Genomic DNA, 18,733 nt, shown 5'->3' on the forward strand with positions numbered 1-18,733 from the left:
GCCAGAGAAGTCATTAGATGAATGACTTTCCTAGGAATACTTGCTTAATGGGTGTAGCACTCATAAGTGATGATTAACATTGTGCGATTCATTTTATTCATTTCACTAGTATAAATCTCACTTCTTCACCCTTGGGACCATCTCCTAATGTAATGAAAACTTATTGGACTATTCAAATTAATGATAAATTGGTCGCTAGTGTTAATTTTTCATAGGGATACATTGTTCTTTGCTTTGATAATTGCATGTCTTCATTAATACATTAAGTTCACCCTAGATCTACACCATTATTCATCAACATATGAAATTATATAGAAAGAATAACATCATCATCATCAATGCAGTAGAACATAAAGGAATAATAGAAGAAAAAGAATGCACACACATAGAGACACCATAATTTGTCTAAGGCCAGGGAAAAACCCACTATGGGGAAACCCTTGCAAAACTTCTTCTTCTTAGATTGTCATCAAATGATTAATAAAAGGAGATTACAATGATCCATAACTTCATCTATGCAACAAAACAACTATGATATCCAAAACCCAGATCTAATCATGCTTATAATCAAAGCCCTCATTGTGATGGTTGTAATGTGTTGTCACTGACTATAGTCAACTGTTGGATACTATTGAACACTATGATGAACAATGTTTGAATACTTATTTCACTGAGAAGAATCTTCAGAATACTGAAATCTCATCTTTGAGTCTAAGATGCAGGGAGGATGAGTTGTGTGAGCGTCTATAACAATCCTGGACGCTCTCCGTGAACTGTATGTCAGCATCTATGGTATCCCAGATGCTCCCTAGACCATTATGTGCGTGTGTCTAGGAACCAACTCATTCGATCTGCTCCAAAACCTTAGATACTCTCTTATGGTTACTGTGCGTGCGTCCGAGACTGCATGGACGTTCTCAGGACTACTCTGTGCGAGCGTCCGGGGACTTACACCTCCAGATCTACCTCTGAAACCCTGAACACTCCCATAGGATTTTGTGCCAAGGTCTAGGGATCTCTGGATGTTGTCTTGACCACTATGTGCCACCATCCAAGGACTAAAATTCCCAGTTCTGTGTTAGCGTTCAAGAATCGGAAAACCCTAGATCAGTGCGAGCTTCATCCTTGAGATTTTGGACACTTGCGTGAATTTGACTCAGACATACATGTGTGAACCAAGACAATGAGAGAAGATAAGATAGATTGATCAATTGTGTCAAAATGAGCTTGAGGTAAATTCTATTTATAGGCTTTCTTGAGGGTCCACTTGGGCTTGAGGCCGGCCTGTCCAATTTAACATGTGCTTAGGGCTGACCTAACACAATATACATGAGTGAATAAATAAATTCAAAAATCAACTTCTGCTTGTCCAAATAAGGCGATCTTTAGGTCTATTTTGGTCCTCTCAAAAAGAGGAATCTAATGCAATCATCATCTTGGTCATCTGACCTGTCCAAGGTGGAATTTGACGACAATTGAAAAAATTAACACTCCCTCTCAACTACGGAGAATTCCACTTGCCAATATTTGTCTATTGATCAATATGCCATTATGGTATCTTCAATTGTCATCACATATCATCATTTATCATCTCTGTCATGTAGTCGACATGCGATGACCACCTCAAGTATCTCACCATCACAAGTCATCAATGTACATCTTGATCTATCCCTTGCTTATTCTTGTTTATCTCTTGATTGTTCCTGCTCACATGCTGAACATTCTCGAATCTAGAAGAAGAAGAATTTGTTATCAAAGGGGAGCTTAAGCTACTACCCTCTATGCATCAAGATGCTACCTGGAATATTTGCCATCAAGCTACTACCCGAAATATCATAATCAATTGTCATTGGAGAGCATATCATCAAGGAGCACATCTCAACTTGGAACCACATCGGGGAACACATCTCAACCTGAAATCTCATGGGGGAGCTATACATCTACAACCCCATACCAAGCAATAGGATATCCAAGCACATAGGGGAGCACATCTCGACCTTAAGGTCTCATCAGGGAGCTCAATCTCAACCTGGAGTCACATAGGGTTATCTCAACCCATCCTATTTCTTACTGATCTTCCCATAGATGACCCTGAATAGTCATGTGGTAGAAAACCTGCATCATACTCAACTTGGGTTGTATACCCTAAGTACACTCTCAACTCATTGGTGAAACGAGGAGCAGTATTCCCGACAAGCCCTGCTTGTGGGTATGATGCCAACTAGGGTATACTCTGCAAAGACCAAACAGGGGAGCAACATTCTCCGGCCCTATGAAGATATGGGAGCAACATCTTCAACTCTATGGGTAATAGATAGGGGTCATACCTTATTATCCAGAGTTCCCTCAACCCTAGGAGTCCTTCCACCTCAATTCCTTGCCCTAGGAGCTCAGATAGAGAGGAAGAGTTAACTCAATGTTCTCGATCAACACTATTCTCATCATACTCAAATCTGGTATCAGCTTGTCTCAATAGTAGTTGTTTCCTGTTCATACAGGACATCAAATCAAATATCATGTTAGAACATAAATAATCATATAAATCACAAAAGGATACCATAATCATCCTCCCTCTCAAGGAGGTGCCAACCACAAGCCTGAGCTTGTTTCGAACAACTGCATTGTCTCAATATATGAGAGTATCTTGGTCCCAACTATAAATATGGGATTTTCTGCCAATCAGATCTCACTCTATGTCATCACAATGTATCCATGTCATATCTAGATCATGCTTAGACAACATTTAAGGAGCTTCTTCATCCCGCCTGACAGCTATCCCTTATAGCAACATCGTACTCATCCTCAATCATACTATGGACCTCTCATCCAATATATCATGGCAGATCTCATACTAAAGCAACATCCAAATGTGCTTAACAATAATCTCTATCAACAACAATACATCCATGCAGTCACATATCATAGGAGAAATATCTCAACCTTAAAAATAGAATATCTCATGCAGATATTTCAATGGATGATCGGTGGCAACTCTATGTGAATGAAGCAGCTCAATCATGAATTTATCCAGGTTCCATGCACATCATATATATATAGATGGATGTTCAAAACATAACATCAATGCTTCAATCAAAAGTCGGATGCCATGTCAAGTTCAACAACATCTTTGAACTTCAAATTAGAGTATCCAAGAATTTTCATTTTCATTATTCAAAAACATTTTCCAATAGCTTCGCAATATAAAATTTCTTTTCCAATTTACAGAAATCGATTCATCATGCCATGATACATCATTTCAAGCTTTAGAAGCTATCTCCCTCTGATTTATATCATTAGAGGCTCATCATCTGTCAAGAGTATACCATCAGGATGTAAAACCAAAACCATAATCAAAATCAAAGTCATACCTTGGAAATCATCATCATGACATCATCAGATAACTGTCAAATATATACATACCTGGATCAGGGAGCTTTCTTCATGCAATTATCTAAGCATAATGCCTTGCTAATCCATGATAATCAACCTTACATAAATCAATGTTGTACCATCACATCAACAAAGTCAGCTTATCAAACTTTAGAAGTTGAATCACAACCACTATCAAAGTCATCAACATCACAATATCAATTCTTTCAACCAGGAGACAGGGAGAGCTCATCTAAAGTAGTGACTTCATTTATTATTATGCCAACAAGTTGTCATCAACCATGCATTATAAATCCAAACTTGATCAAGTGATTCTCATAATCATAATACAAGTCATTTTTGTCACTAGGTGCAAATGCATACACTAAGGATGAGTCATGCAGGTTCCATTTTCGTGCTGAATCACAACTATCATTACCTCAACCATTCTGCTAGGAACGAGGAGGCCAATACAAAATCATTTGAATATTCACATAACCCATTATTCCCACATAACATAGACATCAGGGAAAACCAACAATCGTCAAATCAGATCATTAGTTATCAGGTCAAGTCCAAATTCGTTATCATAGAGAGATCTATGGTTAAAACATATCTCAATCAAAAATTCAAAATTCCAAGTTATTGTCAAGTATCATGACACAACACTAAAGGCTTCTCATCTATGTTAATCAACAAAATCATGCCAAACTCTTGGAGCACAAACATAGTGACATATCTAAATGTATGTCCCAGTCACTTGCAAGCACAAGTGCAGTTTTCATGTTCATGTTAAGGAAAAAAAAATTCAAGCTTTTCCTGCTTGCAGATCTTGCTATTATCTGTAACACATCTGTGGTACTGACGTCTTCCAGGTGACCATCTCATTTCATGCACAATACTTCATTTTTATGTGATCAACAATTTAACCCAAAAAATTCAGAAATCATATTATAATGGCAGAATATGTCAGAGACGCCTTGGTTCAGAGTTCAAACATCTTCATAAAGCTTTAGATGATGGTCAAATGTAGTCAAACCCTAGACACTCTCTTCAGGTTAGCATGGGAGCGCCTTTAGCTTCCTGGACGCTACCTGGGCTTTAGCATGCATGTGTCTAGGGACGATATTTCCTGGTTCTGTGACTGTGTACAGAACATAAACCCTAATTTATGTACAAGCTTCAAATATGAGACTTTGCTACAGATCAATAATGTCAGATGCACATAAATCATATTTCAACAATAAAGAATGTAAATAGTACTTTGAGAAGAGATTCTCCCTCTGACTGAGGATCTACTTCATTCATCTTCATTCATGTCATCAAAATATCTCTACTAGAGTCATGCAACAACAATTTTTTTAGATCATAAACATAAATCTATCATGGCTATTAGCATCATGACATCAACCTTTCATCAAAGGTTAGACTCAAAGCAGAAGATAGATGCAACATCATATCTCAGATATTATGAACACAATAACACTCTCTATCAAGTCACTCCATCAAGTTAGGGCATTCAGATTTATCATATGCCATCAAGACATGACCGTGGGTAGTAAGAGATCTAGAATTTAAATCTCATAGTTATACATCTAACATCATGCTTATCGTGATCAATAGGATCAGGTAAGGTCATTCAATAAAACTTTATCAAAACAACGAGAGTGTCAATATCTCTTTCCATATGCTTTCACCATGCTTATCACAAGCATTATCAACAAAATAGTGTATAGGAGTCAATGAGCTATCCTTCTATATGAAATCCATCATGACAAGTATCAAGAGTATCATTTACTATAGTCAAGGTGCTAGCTTTCCTTATAGGATCAAGATGTCCAATGGAACTATGTTAGCCAACCATCAAGTGTATCAATGCATCAATGTATCAATATTAAAACCTCATAGAATTCAAGAAGATCAAAATGTTCGACACCAGATGCATCATTTCATCATAGGAAACATAGATTCAAGTCGCTTTCATATACATGTATGAGCCATCAAAGAAAGAGACATTCTCATCATGTCTTGGGGCTTATGTAACCATCAATGTTATTGTTGAAATACAACATACCATGCATATCGTAGTATTCAAATACACATGCATCTTTTCATTAGACATAGGTCACGTGTAGCATTTGGACATTTTCATATAGTGCCTTTTCAGCTCTAGCCATCCTTCCTGCATTTCAAATGATCCTTAAGAAGGATCTACTCATCACATTTCATCAAGGAGGTTAGAAATATCCATATACTCAAATACATATCCAGGAAGTATAAGCAATAAACATAATAATCAGATCCATAAAAGTAAGAGGCGTCATAAGTTAAGAAGACTTATCTTAAATGAGAGGTGATCCTCTCCCTCTTGAACCAATCTTCAAGAGCCATCAATGTCCATGGTTCATATACCAATGTTGCCTTCAATTATCCAACTAGGTCTCCTAGGAATTATCCCATATAGGGCTTCATCAAATCTTTGTTAAGTTCTTGAGCATCTTCACATTGACCAGCTAGGTTCCATATCTCATATTGTTTCCATAAACCAGAGTTTTCTAACCAACCCTAACCTCATAGAATCTGTGAAACCCTAATAATCAAGTTGCCTAGGGTTTTATTCAAACCCTAGAATTATTTTAGGTCTCCACCATCCTCTTTTTTCTTCCATCAAAGGTGTCATCACCGGGGTGATCTTCATGGCTATTCTTCAACACAACTCTGATTCCATGTTAATTTTTCATAGGGCTACATTATTCTTTGATTTGATAATTTCATTTCTTCATTAATACATTAAGTTCACCCCATATCAATGTTACATTATTCAGATCTACACCATTATTCATCATCATATGCAATTATATAGGAAGAACAACACCATCATCATCAATGCAACGGAACATAAAGGAACAATAGAAGAAAAAACATGCACACACATAGAGACACCAGGATTTGTCCGAGACCAGGGCAAGACCCAATATGGGGAAAACCATTGCAAATATTCTTCTTCTTAGATCGTCATCAAATGATTCAGAAAAAGAGAGTACAATGATCCATAACTTCCTCTATGCAAAAAGGAAACCTATGATATCCAAAAACCATATCTAATCATGCTTATAATCAAAACCCTCATTCTAATGGTTGTAATGTGTTGTCACTGACTGTAGTCAATTGTCGGATACTGTTGAACATTGTGATGGACACTATTGAATACTGCTATCACTGAACATAATATTAAGAATACTAAGCTTTCATATTTGATTCCTAGATGTAGAGAGGATGAGTTGTGCCAGCATCTATAAGAATCTTGGACGTTCTTTGTGAACTATATGCCATCATCTATGGTAGCCCAGATGCTCCCTAGACCATTATGTGCGCGCGTCCAGGGACCAACTCACCAGATCTGCTCCAAACCCTCAGGTGCTCTCTTCTAGTTACTGTGCATACGTCCGTGACTGCCAGGATGCTCTCAGGACCACTCTGTGTGAGCGTCTGGGGACTGACACCTCCAGATCCGCCTTTGAAACCCTGGACGCTCCCATAGGCTTCTATGTCAGGGTCCAAGGATATCTAGATGTTGTCTTGACCACTGTGTGCCAACATCCAAGGACTAAAATGCTCAATTCAGTGTCAATGTCCAAGAATTATAAAACCCTAGATCAGTGCGAGCTTCATCCCTGAGATTTTAGACCCTTGCGCGAATTTTCTTCTTACAGACTTGTGCGAACCAAGACAATAAGAGAAGAGAAGATGGCTTAATAAATTGTGTCCAAATGAGCTTGAGGTCTCTTCTATTTATAGGCTTTCATGAGTGTCCACTTGGGGTTGAGGCAAACCTGTCCAATTTAACATGTGCTTAGGGCCGACCTAACCCAATATACACGAGTGAATAAATAAATTCAAAAATCAACCCCTGCTTGTCCAAATACGGTGATCTTTAGGTCGATTTTGGTCCTCTTAAAAAGAGGAATCTACTGCAATCATCATCTTGGTCATCTGAGCTGTCCAAGGTGGAGTTTGACTGCATTTGAAAAAATTAACAACTAGTTGATGGCTCTTATAGATGAATGACTTTGAATACTCAACTTACCTAGAAAAACATGATATCTCTAAATGTTGGACTATAGAAGCCTCTCTGGTCCATATTTATGAAGGAATGAAATGAAATATACATTTAAACAGAACAAATAGATACAATGAAAGAACAAAACTTCAATTAATTAATAACAAGTATTGAAAATTATTTACATGCAAAATGGAACAAACTAGCTCGGGTGATGGTAACTTATATCTGAGAAGAGATGTGACAGCTACATGTCTTATGAACTGTGTTACAATGAGGCTCAGAGACATTTTTTATCATAAAGAAGAATTGTGAAACCCTAACCTTAAGAGATTGTAGGTTTTAACCCTGTAAATAAATTACCTGCAAAGAAATTCTTAAAAACAGAAAATAAACAACGGCGAGAGCATAAAACATAAAACATATATACACAGAGAGTTTCCCCTGGATCCCTTAACCAGGACTACCAGATTGTTTTTTCATTATATTCCTTTCAATGTTACAATACATATATATACATGCCGAAGCATCCATAAACCCCAATCCATACCCTTGATTAGAACATAATTGTTTGGTCCCAACTTACCAAGGTAAGTTAAGCTCTTAATTCTTTTATCAACCCAGGAAAATACACTTAGAGGTGCTTACCTAAAATATATAGATCTAGAAGGCTCTAAAATTCTAATGGCTACCTAATAGACTAAATTAACAACGCTTTCTACAAAAGATCCTTTATTATCCTTTTAAATCATTCAAACATTAATCTAAGAGAAACAAATCCTATGGAATTCTAGTTGCAGAATAACAAAAGCAGAGTATTGATGATTGATTGTAATTCTACATTCCCTAACAAGAATATTGCTTCAAAGAATTTTTACAATCACAACAATCCAAAGTAATTTAAATTTAAATCACACAGTGAATAAGATAAGCAGTGTTATAAACCAATATCAGTTAGATCTCTTACAAGAATCATTTACCAAACTGAAAATTGAATTTTAAAACTCCACTCTTAAATCACTTCAGAAATAAAACTAGAACTATCCTTCAAAATTAAAGCTAGCAAACAAATCTGGAAGTTGAATGTCAGCAGCATCCAAATATCAATTCCAAGATCAAGATTAGTTGAATCCTCTTACAAGGCTCTCTCTTCACAACAAATTCAAGTTCTCTTTAACTGATAATTCTGCTATCATAACTTTAACTCTGAATATGAAATGATTAACTGCTAAATTCGAATTTGCAGCTAGTAAGAAAAACAGAGTAAAGATAAAGTGTCCCAGCAAAGTGATGAGGGTCCTTCAACACTCCACAAGCACACTAGGAGATGATTCAGAAGAGTGTAGCTACTAAATCTTGAGACATAAAATTGTTGAAGAAGTTTGTATTAAGTCTGGAATCAAAGATACACAAGCTGTCTTCTCATATGTTCATAAAAACCATTCTAAAACATAGTTTTCCCATATGGGTTATTTATCGTGAATCCTCTAACAAAAGAAACTATTGTTTCTCCATCTAATACTAATAATATTATATTAATTACATCCCAAGGAGGTCGAATTTAGGTATGTTCCTCCATTTATGCAAAAATTCTAAAACTGGAAAATATCTTGTGCACAAAAATCAAGAAAAAGTGATGAAGTGGTTGGGTTTGACCAGCTTTGACTGGACACTTGTTTTCTCCAAAACTGAAAGTGAATAGCTGTTTCACCATCCTTGTACATTGTACTTTATGCCCATAATCTTCGAATTTGCCCACCTGTGTTGCAACACGTCAAACAATAAAGCAATCACAGGTTGTTACAACTTCCTGTGATTTTTCTGAAAAGTGTCATTTAAATATAAAATTTCAAATATTAATCCCAAGCTCAAAATAATGAAAATGAAGACATACGACTTAGTTTCTAAGGATTATTGTTGAATAATAAAGGTTAAATGGCCAAGAATGATAGTTAAAAGATGAATTTGGAGTGGAATGGACAGTCAAATTTAGATACCAACATCCTCCCAAACCTAAGAATTTGCATGTCCTCATGCAACCAAGTCCTAACCTATCAAGTGTTGTCTTCTGCTACTGTCTCTGCCTCTGCTGCTTCAAGTAGAGCATTTATCTTCATTTGTGCTTCATGTTCTGTTTTCAGGATTTGATACTTTGTCTTAATTTCTTTCTTCTGTGTGTAAAGCTTGTAGGCCTTCCTACGAATTTGTATTTTATAGGTTGAGAGTTTCTTAATTTTCTTCTTCAGTTTTTCATTCTCTGCTTGAAGCTTTTTGCTTTTTATTTTAAGTGTCTCATTTTCTGCTTTTATTACTCTTTCTAACACTTATGATTCCTTAAGCTCTTGTTGTAACTTTTCAACCTTTTTCTCCAATCTTCTTCTTTTTTTACCTGAAACCTGTTGTTCATGTTGCTATTTTTCCTTGTCTTTATCTTCCACTCCCTGTACATAGTCATATTGTGCTTGTTGTAGGACATCATCTTCTTCCAAAACTTTCTTTTCCCGGATTTTCTTGCATAAGCAGTAAATTTTTTTTTTTTTTTTTTTTTATTATCTTGGTTGGCTCTTTCAACATCTTCTCTCACCATCCTTCTTGTCTGACACTGTTGGTGGATGGAATAGAATTGCTTTGTCTAAATCCTGAAATTTTTTCCTCTATGGCATCTACATCAATCACTGGTTCTACATGTTGCTACTCTTGTAAATTCTGTTGTCCCTCTTATGACTCTTTCTGTTCCTCATTAGTGACAAATTCATTAGTTATCAAGAATTTTTCCCATGTTATACCTATCTTTTGTAATTCAACTTCAATAAGAATTTTTATCAAGCCAAAATGATGTAAACTTGTATCCTTATTCTTCCTTTGCTTCTGCATAGTCTTAGACATTTTTGTCAGGCTTTGTAAAAGAAAATAGGGCAGACTTATAGTACAATCTCCTCTCAGATGCATCAACAACTTAATATGATAGAGGAATATAACACAGAATATACCTTCACAAGTTATAAATTTTTGAATTATATAAACCATCTCATCCCATGGATGGATTAACCAGCTTCTAGGGATCCCTGATTTCCAATCAACTGCTGATAATCTTGTCCTGGATATAAAAGGTGCCCATGTTTTCTCCTTAAATTGTTTGGTTTTAAAGTATTTTTCTCCTTCTGGGATTATACCAATTGCTTGAGCAATGGTGTCCTCCGAGACCCTAAATGACAGGTTGCCTACAGCTACCCTCTCCCCATTAAATGAAGAAGCAAATTCCTTTGCTGTTTGCTTGTTATGCCTACTGTGTTTTTCTAAAAATGACAGCCAACGTTTTGCCCTAAGTATCTCTACACAGTCTTTATGATATCTCGAAGGGTCAAACTGTAATGGTTCTGCCTGATTTGCCATAAGAGGAAAGGAAAAACTATGTCCTGTTACTCTGTATTTGAAAGGAATTTACAGTTTGTAAAGAATTCTACCAAATTGTAAAAAAAATTACTGCAGTCCTTCTTGCTGTAAAACAAATTTTTTACCAAAGTTTATGGTAAGTCAACTACCTGGGCTTGATTTGTATGCGTAACTCTTGGAGGACGCTGCCAATAAAGCCGAAAGCTCCCTCAATTTAATTCTGGTGTATGCTGTGCCTTCTTACTCGTATGTTGATAGTGTTATTGTCAACATACGCATAAAACACTTATTTGCTTATAAAACCAACTTTTAACCTTCAGGACAAGCATTTTCTACAGGGAATGCATTTTCTTTCTTCATTCATGGCTTGTTTATGTATTAAATCTCCAATTGCTCCACACAGCCTGTCTCAAGGGTTTTTAATGATATCTTCGGAATCCTGGCAGCGGTGAAATGACTTGCACGCAGGTGTTTATGATGTTTCCAAAGTCCTGGCAGTGTAAATTGCTATGATGGGTATGGAGTCTTGACAACATAAATGGCTATGATAGCTATGGAGTCCTGGCAGCGTAAGTTGCTATGATGTCTATGGAGTCCTGGCAGCGTAAATGGCTATAATGGCTCATATTCAAATGTTAATGATAACCTTTGGTTTCTTGTTTTACGGTCGATTATATAGCCTTCAGATTATAAGAGTATTAATTATGATGACTTGCTGATTGGACTGTTAAACTTTTGATCACTTACACTTAGTCATTTTGTGCTTCAAAAACGAAATTTGTAGGTTGAAAACCATACAAATTTCGTAAATTCTTAATGACCTGCGTTGTGGCTAATAAATCCTTTGTTTTATGACTTGAGCTGTTTGAAAATTTCAATCCTTAAGTATGCAATCAGTCTTAGTTTGGATAGGTCTGTTGGTATCCATGACTATGGGTCGATTAAAATTGTTTATACAGGATTAAGGAATATATACAAGGTAAAAAAAGAAGAAGGGATATATACAAATAGGGATATATGTTCAGAAATAAGAAATGGTTATAGTTACAAGGTATAGGTAAAAGGTTAGGACTTAGGATAAAATAATGAATGATATAGGATAGGCTAGGTATTTAGAAACTAAAATCAATAATTATCACAATTCATCATCAAAAATTTGAAATTAATAAAAGAAATTAAATACTTAAAATGACAATTCTTACAACCCTTTAATATCTCCGTGTTGGAGCTTGCTGTTTGATATGGTTACGCAGAATGTAATGGTGTCCATAAAATGTTTGTCTGCTTAAAGTTCCAGTCTTCTCTTGAATTTCTTGTTGCTGGCTTCTTCTTTGTGATTTTCTTCATCTTGAATATAATCTTTCTTGTTGCTGATGTAATTTTCCTTTGAATAGATCCCATTGTAAAAATGTACTCAAAACAGAGCCTTTACCTTAAAATGATGACAACTTTTCTTCTGAATAGGTCTTTTCTGAGAAGTTATGAACGCAGGTCCCTTGCTGAGAATTGAAGGATAACAGGTCCCTTATGAAGAATGAATGATAACAGGTCCCTTGCTGAGAATTGAATAATAACAGGTCCCTTCGGAAGAATGAATGATATAGGTCCCTTTTGAGATATGTTCTGGTAATCTTGCTGAAAATGAAGACAAACCTTTTCTGCTGAAGATAGGAAATAGGAAAGCATGAACAAGTTTAGGCTTCCTTCTCCCCCACTGATGGTTTGACTTGTCCTCAAGTCAAGATCCTTTGCTCTTAAGATTTAAGATGACTTTTCCTTTTTGATTCTTGTAATCAAAATTAAAAAAACTAAGAATTCTTGCAAGCCAATTTCTTGGTTTTCTCACATGAATTCGTGTTTAGACTATGCCTTATCTGGTTTTCATAGATAAACATTATTATTGTTTTTTTTCTTGTGAAATCAAATCAAATTAAGGTTTGGATATTACCGCTGACTGCTGTAGTAGCTGTATCTCCTTTTCCTGTGAAACAATTCTCATAAAATCTTCTCTGTCAAGAGGCTTATGGTATATTCGAAGCCTGTGTCCATTGACAAGATATGTTTGTCCTTCTTGGTCTATTGAAGTTACTTTGACTGATCCATTCTCGAATATTTCAAGGATTTCATAAGGCCCCATCCAGTGAGTAGTGAATTTAGCCTTATGATCCTTGAATTTGGAATCGAAGAGCAATGCCCAGTGGCCAATTTGAAATTCCTTCTTCTTAATTATCTTGTCATGCCATTGTCTTCTTTGCTGCTGAACCATTGTTGTCCTTTGCACGGCCTCTTGTCTCATTTCATCACCCTGGTTTAACCGCATGATCCTTTCTTGCTGAGCTTCTGAAAGGTCCATCCCTAGATCTGCTACCAATTTATATGTATGTATTTGGAATTCTATTGGCAGCATGACCTCTTTACCATGGACTAGTTGGTAGGGTGAGAATCCTGTTTTATTTTTCCAAGTAATCCTATATGCCCAAAGTGCTTCATTGAGCTTGTTCGCCCAATTCTTCCTATTTGTGGCCACTGTTTTTGTCATGATGCCTTCTAATGTTTTGTTTGTAGACTCTACTTGGCCGTTGGCCTGTGGATGATAGGGCATGCTTCTTCTATGCTTGATTTGGTACTTCTCTGTTATTTCTTGAACCAGTCTTGATGTGAATTGAGTTCCTTGGTCTGTGACTATCTCTCTAGGCACTCCATATCTAACAAAAATTTCTTCAAATAGGAAATTGACCACTGTTTGTTCAGTTGCCCTTACAAGTGCCTTTGCTTTAGCCCATTTAGTGACATAGTCGGTACACACAAGAATGTACTTCTTACCTTTGGATGGTGGATTGATGGGACCGATAAAATCAAGAGCCCATTTTTCAAATGGCTCTAGATGCACTTGCGGTTGGAGTGGCATTTCATTAGAGGTAGTTGGTCGTCCCATGCGTTGGTAGCTGTCACAACTTCTTACATACTTCTTTGTGTCTTTAAAAATTGATGGCCAATAATAGCCGAGGCTAAGAATTTTTTGCACTGTCCTCTTTCCTGCAAAATGGCCACCACAAGGTTGATCATGGCAAGAGGTTAGTACATCAATTATTTCATCCTCTCTAATGCATCTCCTAATAATCATGTCATAACCAGTGCAAAATAAATTGCCATTAATCCATGAGTATCTTGCGCTTTGTTTGATCAACCTTTTATTTTCCTTTGAGTTGAATGATGGTGGTACTTTTCCTGTGGACAAGTAGTTAGCTAAATCAGCATACCATGGTGTTGAAACTGAAATTGAAAACAAATGTTCATCAGGAAATGAATCTTCAACTTGGATAGCTTCACCTGGATTTTGAAGTCTAGAAAAGTAGTCTTCTACCTGGTTTTCTTTCCCAGGTCTATCTAGTATGGTGATATTGAATTCCTACAATAAGAGCAACCACCTGGTGATCCTGCCATTAGTAATAGGTTTGTTCATTAAATATCGAATGGCAGAGTGATCAATGTGAACTAGGACTTCATATTCAGTTATGTAGTGGTGAAATTTGTTCATTTTTTCCGAAGAAAAAAGCGAAACTTTTTATTAAGCAAATAAAAAGTTACATTCTGTAAAAACTTTGAGCAGACCTGATGGCTCACATGATTGCTGTTTTGATCTTCTGTAAGTAAACAAACAAAAATCTCAGTCCTTTTTTTGACTGATTGTGGATGATAAAATATGTCCTGAAACTGCTGAAAAGAAACTGTCTAGACTTCCTCCCTTCAGGAGGCTTAAGTACAATTTATACGATGCATACTTTGGGGTCTCCTTCAGAGAAGGAAAACAACCCCTTACATGACTGTAAATAAACCTTTAAACAGCTGAAATGTACAAAAAGTTTTTGAGTTTTCTGTTTTGAAGTGCTCAAGAAATATTTACAAATATATAAAGAAAACTGTAACAGATATTCATTGTGCCCATGAAACTGCAAACAAAAAGAAAAGACGAGCCGCGTTCACTGTGGAGGAGCAAAAGGGGGCTGATGTGAAGTGGATGACTGCCCCTGACTGAGTTCTACTATTGACCAGCTGCCCATATCTTGCTGTAAACCAGCCTTAGAAAGCTGATCTGCTTCCTCGTTTTTGTCCCTGTAAATATGGCAGATGGTAAAGCTGTTAAAAGATGACTTTAAAAACAATATTTCTTCTAAAAGAGTCTTCAGAATCTGGTTTTGACATGATGCATTCCCATTAACCCATTTTATGACATTCAGAGAGTCTCCGAAGATTTGAATTGTGAAGATGTTTCTTTGAAGTAACCAGCAAAGGAGAAGGCGCAAGGCAGACAGCTCAGCATAATTATTTGTACCAGGTCCTAGCCCTACAGAAGCTTTTAGGGAGTGATCAGGATTCAAATGAATGCACAGTCCTGCTCCAGCCTTGTTATTCTGGGATGCTCCGTCAAAATAAGCCCATGGAATGCCCTCCTGGATAGTAACAGGCTTGTGATGGTTTTGAGGATTTTTAGCTTCAGGGATCGGGATGGCAGAGTAAATGGCTGCACAATTAATGGCTATGGCGGATGTGGGAGTGTCCTTGTCTTGAAACAAGCTTTTGTTTCTCGCTAGCCATACGCCCCAAAAAAATATAAGAGGTAGATTTCTCATGTTTCCCTCCGGATAGTTCTGCCACCATTTCCTCCAAGCTTCTTCCAAAGGATCTAACCCCCACTGTGCCTTTACATTGAGCAAGCAGGTTAACTCCTCCCATATCTTTAAAGAGACTGCACAAGATGTAAAGAGATGGCTTATTGATTCCTCTTCTAATTTGCATAATGGGCACCTCCCTGGCCCAACTAAGTATCTGGCTTGTAAAATGTCCCAAGTTGGGACTTTTCTTTTCTATAATTGTGTAATTAAATTCTGCAGGGGTCAAATTCTTGCTAATAAAATAGATGGCATATGTTGAACCATCTTCTTTTTTGCCTAATGAAGCCCCCACTGTAGTGTCAGATGCATCAGTTGAGATATGAAAAGGTAGTGTCCAATTAGGTCCTCACAAAACTGGAGCAGTGGATAATTTTTCTTTGAGCTTATCAAAAGCAGTTTGACACTTACCATTCCAATCAAAAGTTACATACTTGGCAAGAAGATTAAACAAAGGCAAAGCTATCTTACTAAAGTTTGCAATAAATCGCCTATAATAGCTTGCATAACCAAGAAAACTTCTTACATCTTTTTGGTTTGTTGGAATTGGCAATTCAACAATGATTTGTATTTTGGTTTGATCTACTTCAATTCCTTTGGACAAGATGTGATGCCCTAAGACTATTCCTTCATTCACCATCATATAACATTTTTCGTTGCTTAAGGAAAAGTTTGTTTCTATACATCGTTGTAAATTTTTTTCAAGATTTTGGAAAGAGTGGTCAAAGGAATCAACATATACTGAAAAATCATCCATATATACCTCAACACATTCATGGACCAGATCTACAAAAATAGCTAATACTGCTCTCTGAAATGTTGCTGGAGCATTACACAGGCCAAATGGTAACACATTGTAAGCATATGTTCCCCAAGGATAGGTAAATGTTGTTTTATCTTGGTCTCCTGAGGCTATGCTAATCTGGTTGTACCCGCTAAAGCCATCTAAGAAGGAAAATGACTTTTTCCCAGCTAAAGTATCCAATACTTGGTCAATAAATGGCAATGGGAAATAGTCTTTAAGGGTGGCTTTATTTAGCTCTCTGTAGTCAACACAAACTCGCCATTTACCATTTTTCTTGGGTACTATTACTAGTGGCGATACCCATTGGCTGTCAGAAATGGGATATATGAATTTTACTTTTAACAACTTTTGCAATTCATCTCTGACAATTTCTTTGAGCATAGGGTTCATTCTCCTTTGTGGCTGCCTTAGTGGCTGAATGCTAGTGTCCGTATAGATGTGGTGAGTGCAGGTTTCTGGGTGAATTCCTTGCATATCTGTGTAGTCCCAAGTGAATGCTTTTTGGTATTTGTTCAACAAATGAATCAGTTTTTGTTCTTGAGATGTCTCTAGAAATGCCCCAATGTTCAATGTTTTTCCGGGAGTGATTTCTATTGTTTTGCTTTGCATATTTGTAATGGAATTGATTGGAAAAATTTCATCAAATATTGCTTTCAATGAGTACATCATACATGTTTCTTGAAAACTTTGTGCCAACATATAATCTGCAGTAATGTATTGTTCATTTCTCAACTCTTCCGAAACCTCGGGCTGGGAAATAAACATTTCCACTAAATCTGCATTGTTGTTTTCCTCAATATCATACATTTGGTTTATGCTTAGCATAGAGTATATTTCTTCCTGATCATTGTACTTGTCATCAAGCCATAAGTTATGTGTTACAACTGGGGCTTGTGCTGATGGGTACAAGGTAAGTTGTTTTCGTTCTGTCCCTCTAGAAATGATCATATTACCGGATCTACATCCAATAAATGCATCAGCAGTTGCCAACCAGGGTCTACCTAGTATAATCGGATGTCCTCCTAAGTTTGATTTGGGCTGGAGTACCAAGAAATCGACTGGATACTCCCAAGAATCTAGTGAGACAATTATATCCTCTAGCACCCCCTCAGGAATGACTTTAGAACGATCAACTAATTCCAAAACAATTGGGGTTGTCTGTAATTTTGTTAGCTGCAAAGTTTTCATTGTGTCTAATGTCATAACGTTTATTGCAGCTCCTAAATCTATCAAAGTGTTTGGAATTGAAATTTTGTTGATTATGGCTGTGACTCTAGGTATGCCTGGGTCAACATATTTCTCCATTGAAATAATATTTGACATCAAACCTGCTAAATTACCTATGACATGTATTGTTTTTGGGTCAAATCTTTTCTTTGCAGGTTTCTTGAGACACAGTTCTTTAATGGCTTTGGTATAAATCGGAATATCCTTGATTGCCTGGAGTAATGGCATTTTGACATATACATTCCTCAATTCATCAAGAACATCAAATTGTGGCAATGGTGTGGGTGATCTTGGTTGAAGTAATTGTTCTGGAAATGGAGGTGGTTGGAGTGTTTTGATTTGTTGATTTTGTTCCAAATTGTTTTGTATTGGTTCAGTTTGTTTGCTACATTGTTGATTTTCTTCTTCCTCATTTTGTTTTTCTTGTTGTAACTGCGTTTGAGCAGGGGAAGGTTCTTTTTGCAATGTCCGACCTAACCTTAGTTCAATGTTTTGCAGTGGTAGAGTTGGGTATGAAGGTCCCTCATCTACACTATAAGTTGGTCTGTCTATTCGGTTGTTTGGGTTAGCTATGGGTTGAGCTGGTAACTGTGTGGGTCGAGGTGGTTGGTTGGATGGTAGTTGTAGCTGAGGTGGATTTATTTGTGGGGGAGCAGGTAATGCTTGTTGAGGATTTTGTTGTTGATAAGGTACTGGTTGCGGAGGGTATTGTTGTGGGTATGGCTGAGAATATTGTGATTGATAATGTTGGGAGTATGGTTGAGCAAATGATTGTTGATATGGCTGGGGTTGTTGTTGAGCAAATTGTTGAAGAAAATAATATCTCCTCCATCCTTGTTGTGGGTATGTTTGCTGCTGTGGGTTAAAACAATTTTTCCATGGCATGGGAACATTCCAAGAATTTTGAACAGGCATGTTATAATTTGCTGAATTTGGATTTTGATACATACCTGGAGGTCTTGGTTGCCATGGTCTTCTAGCTCCCATGAAATATATGTTTTCCATTTCTGCACTAGCTTCCAAATTGTAATTCTGCAAAATTTTCATCTTTGTATAGTCTTTAGTGTCATGGTTATCTGTACAAAACCCACAAATTTGCACGTTATCTAAGGGACATTCTTTCAAAGCATGTTTCTTCCTACATTTGGGACAGTATATAGATAATTCTAACTCTTGTTCATCTTGTCTTTTCTTTGTTTTCAAGGTATC

At 36.7% G+C, this 18,733-nt stretch overlaps 1 protein-coding gene across 1 annotated transcript; it reads right to left on the reverse strand.

Moving 5' to 3' along the window:
- Window positions 1-12,752: 12,752 nt before the first annotated feature.
- LOC149210966 (uncharacterized) lies at window positions 12,753-13,175 on the reverse strand. Its single transcript, XM_089399153.1, has one exon. The coding sequence runs from the start codon at window positions 13,173-13,175 to the stop codon at window positions 12,753-12,755; it is 423 nt and encodes a 140-aa protein (XP_089255279.1).
- Between the last annotated feature and the right edge of the window lie 5,558 nt (window positions 13,176-18,733).

This window comes from Pinus tabuliformis, chromosome 1_2 (genome assembly GCF_031772625.1).
Source record: "Pinus tabuliformis cultivar Carrire ecotype Pingquan chromosome 1_2, CPIR1, whole genome shotgun sequence".
Lineage (NCBI taxonomy): Eukaryota > Viridiplantae > Streptophyta > Pinopsida > Pinales > Pinaceae > Pinus > Pinus tabuliformis.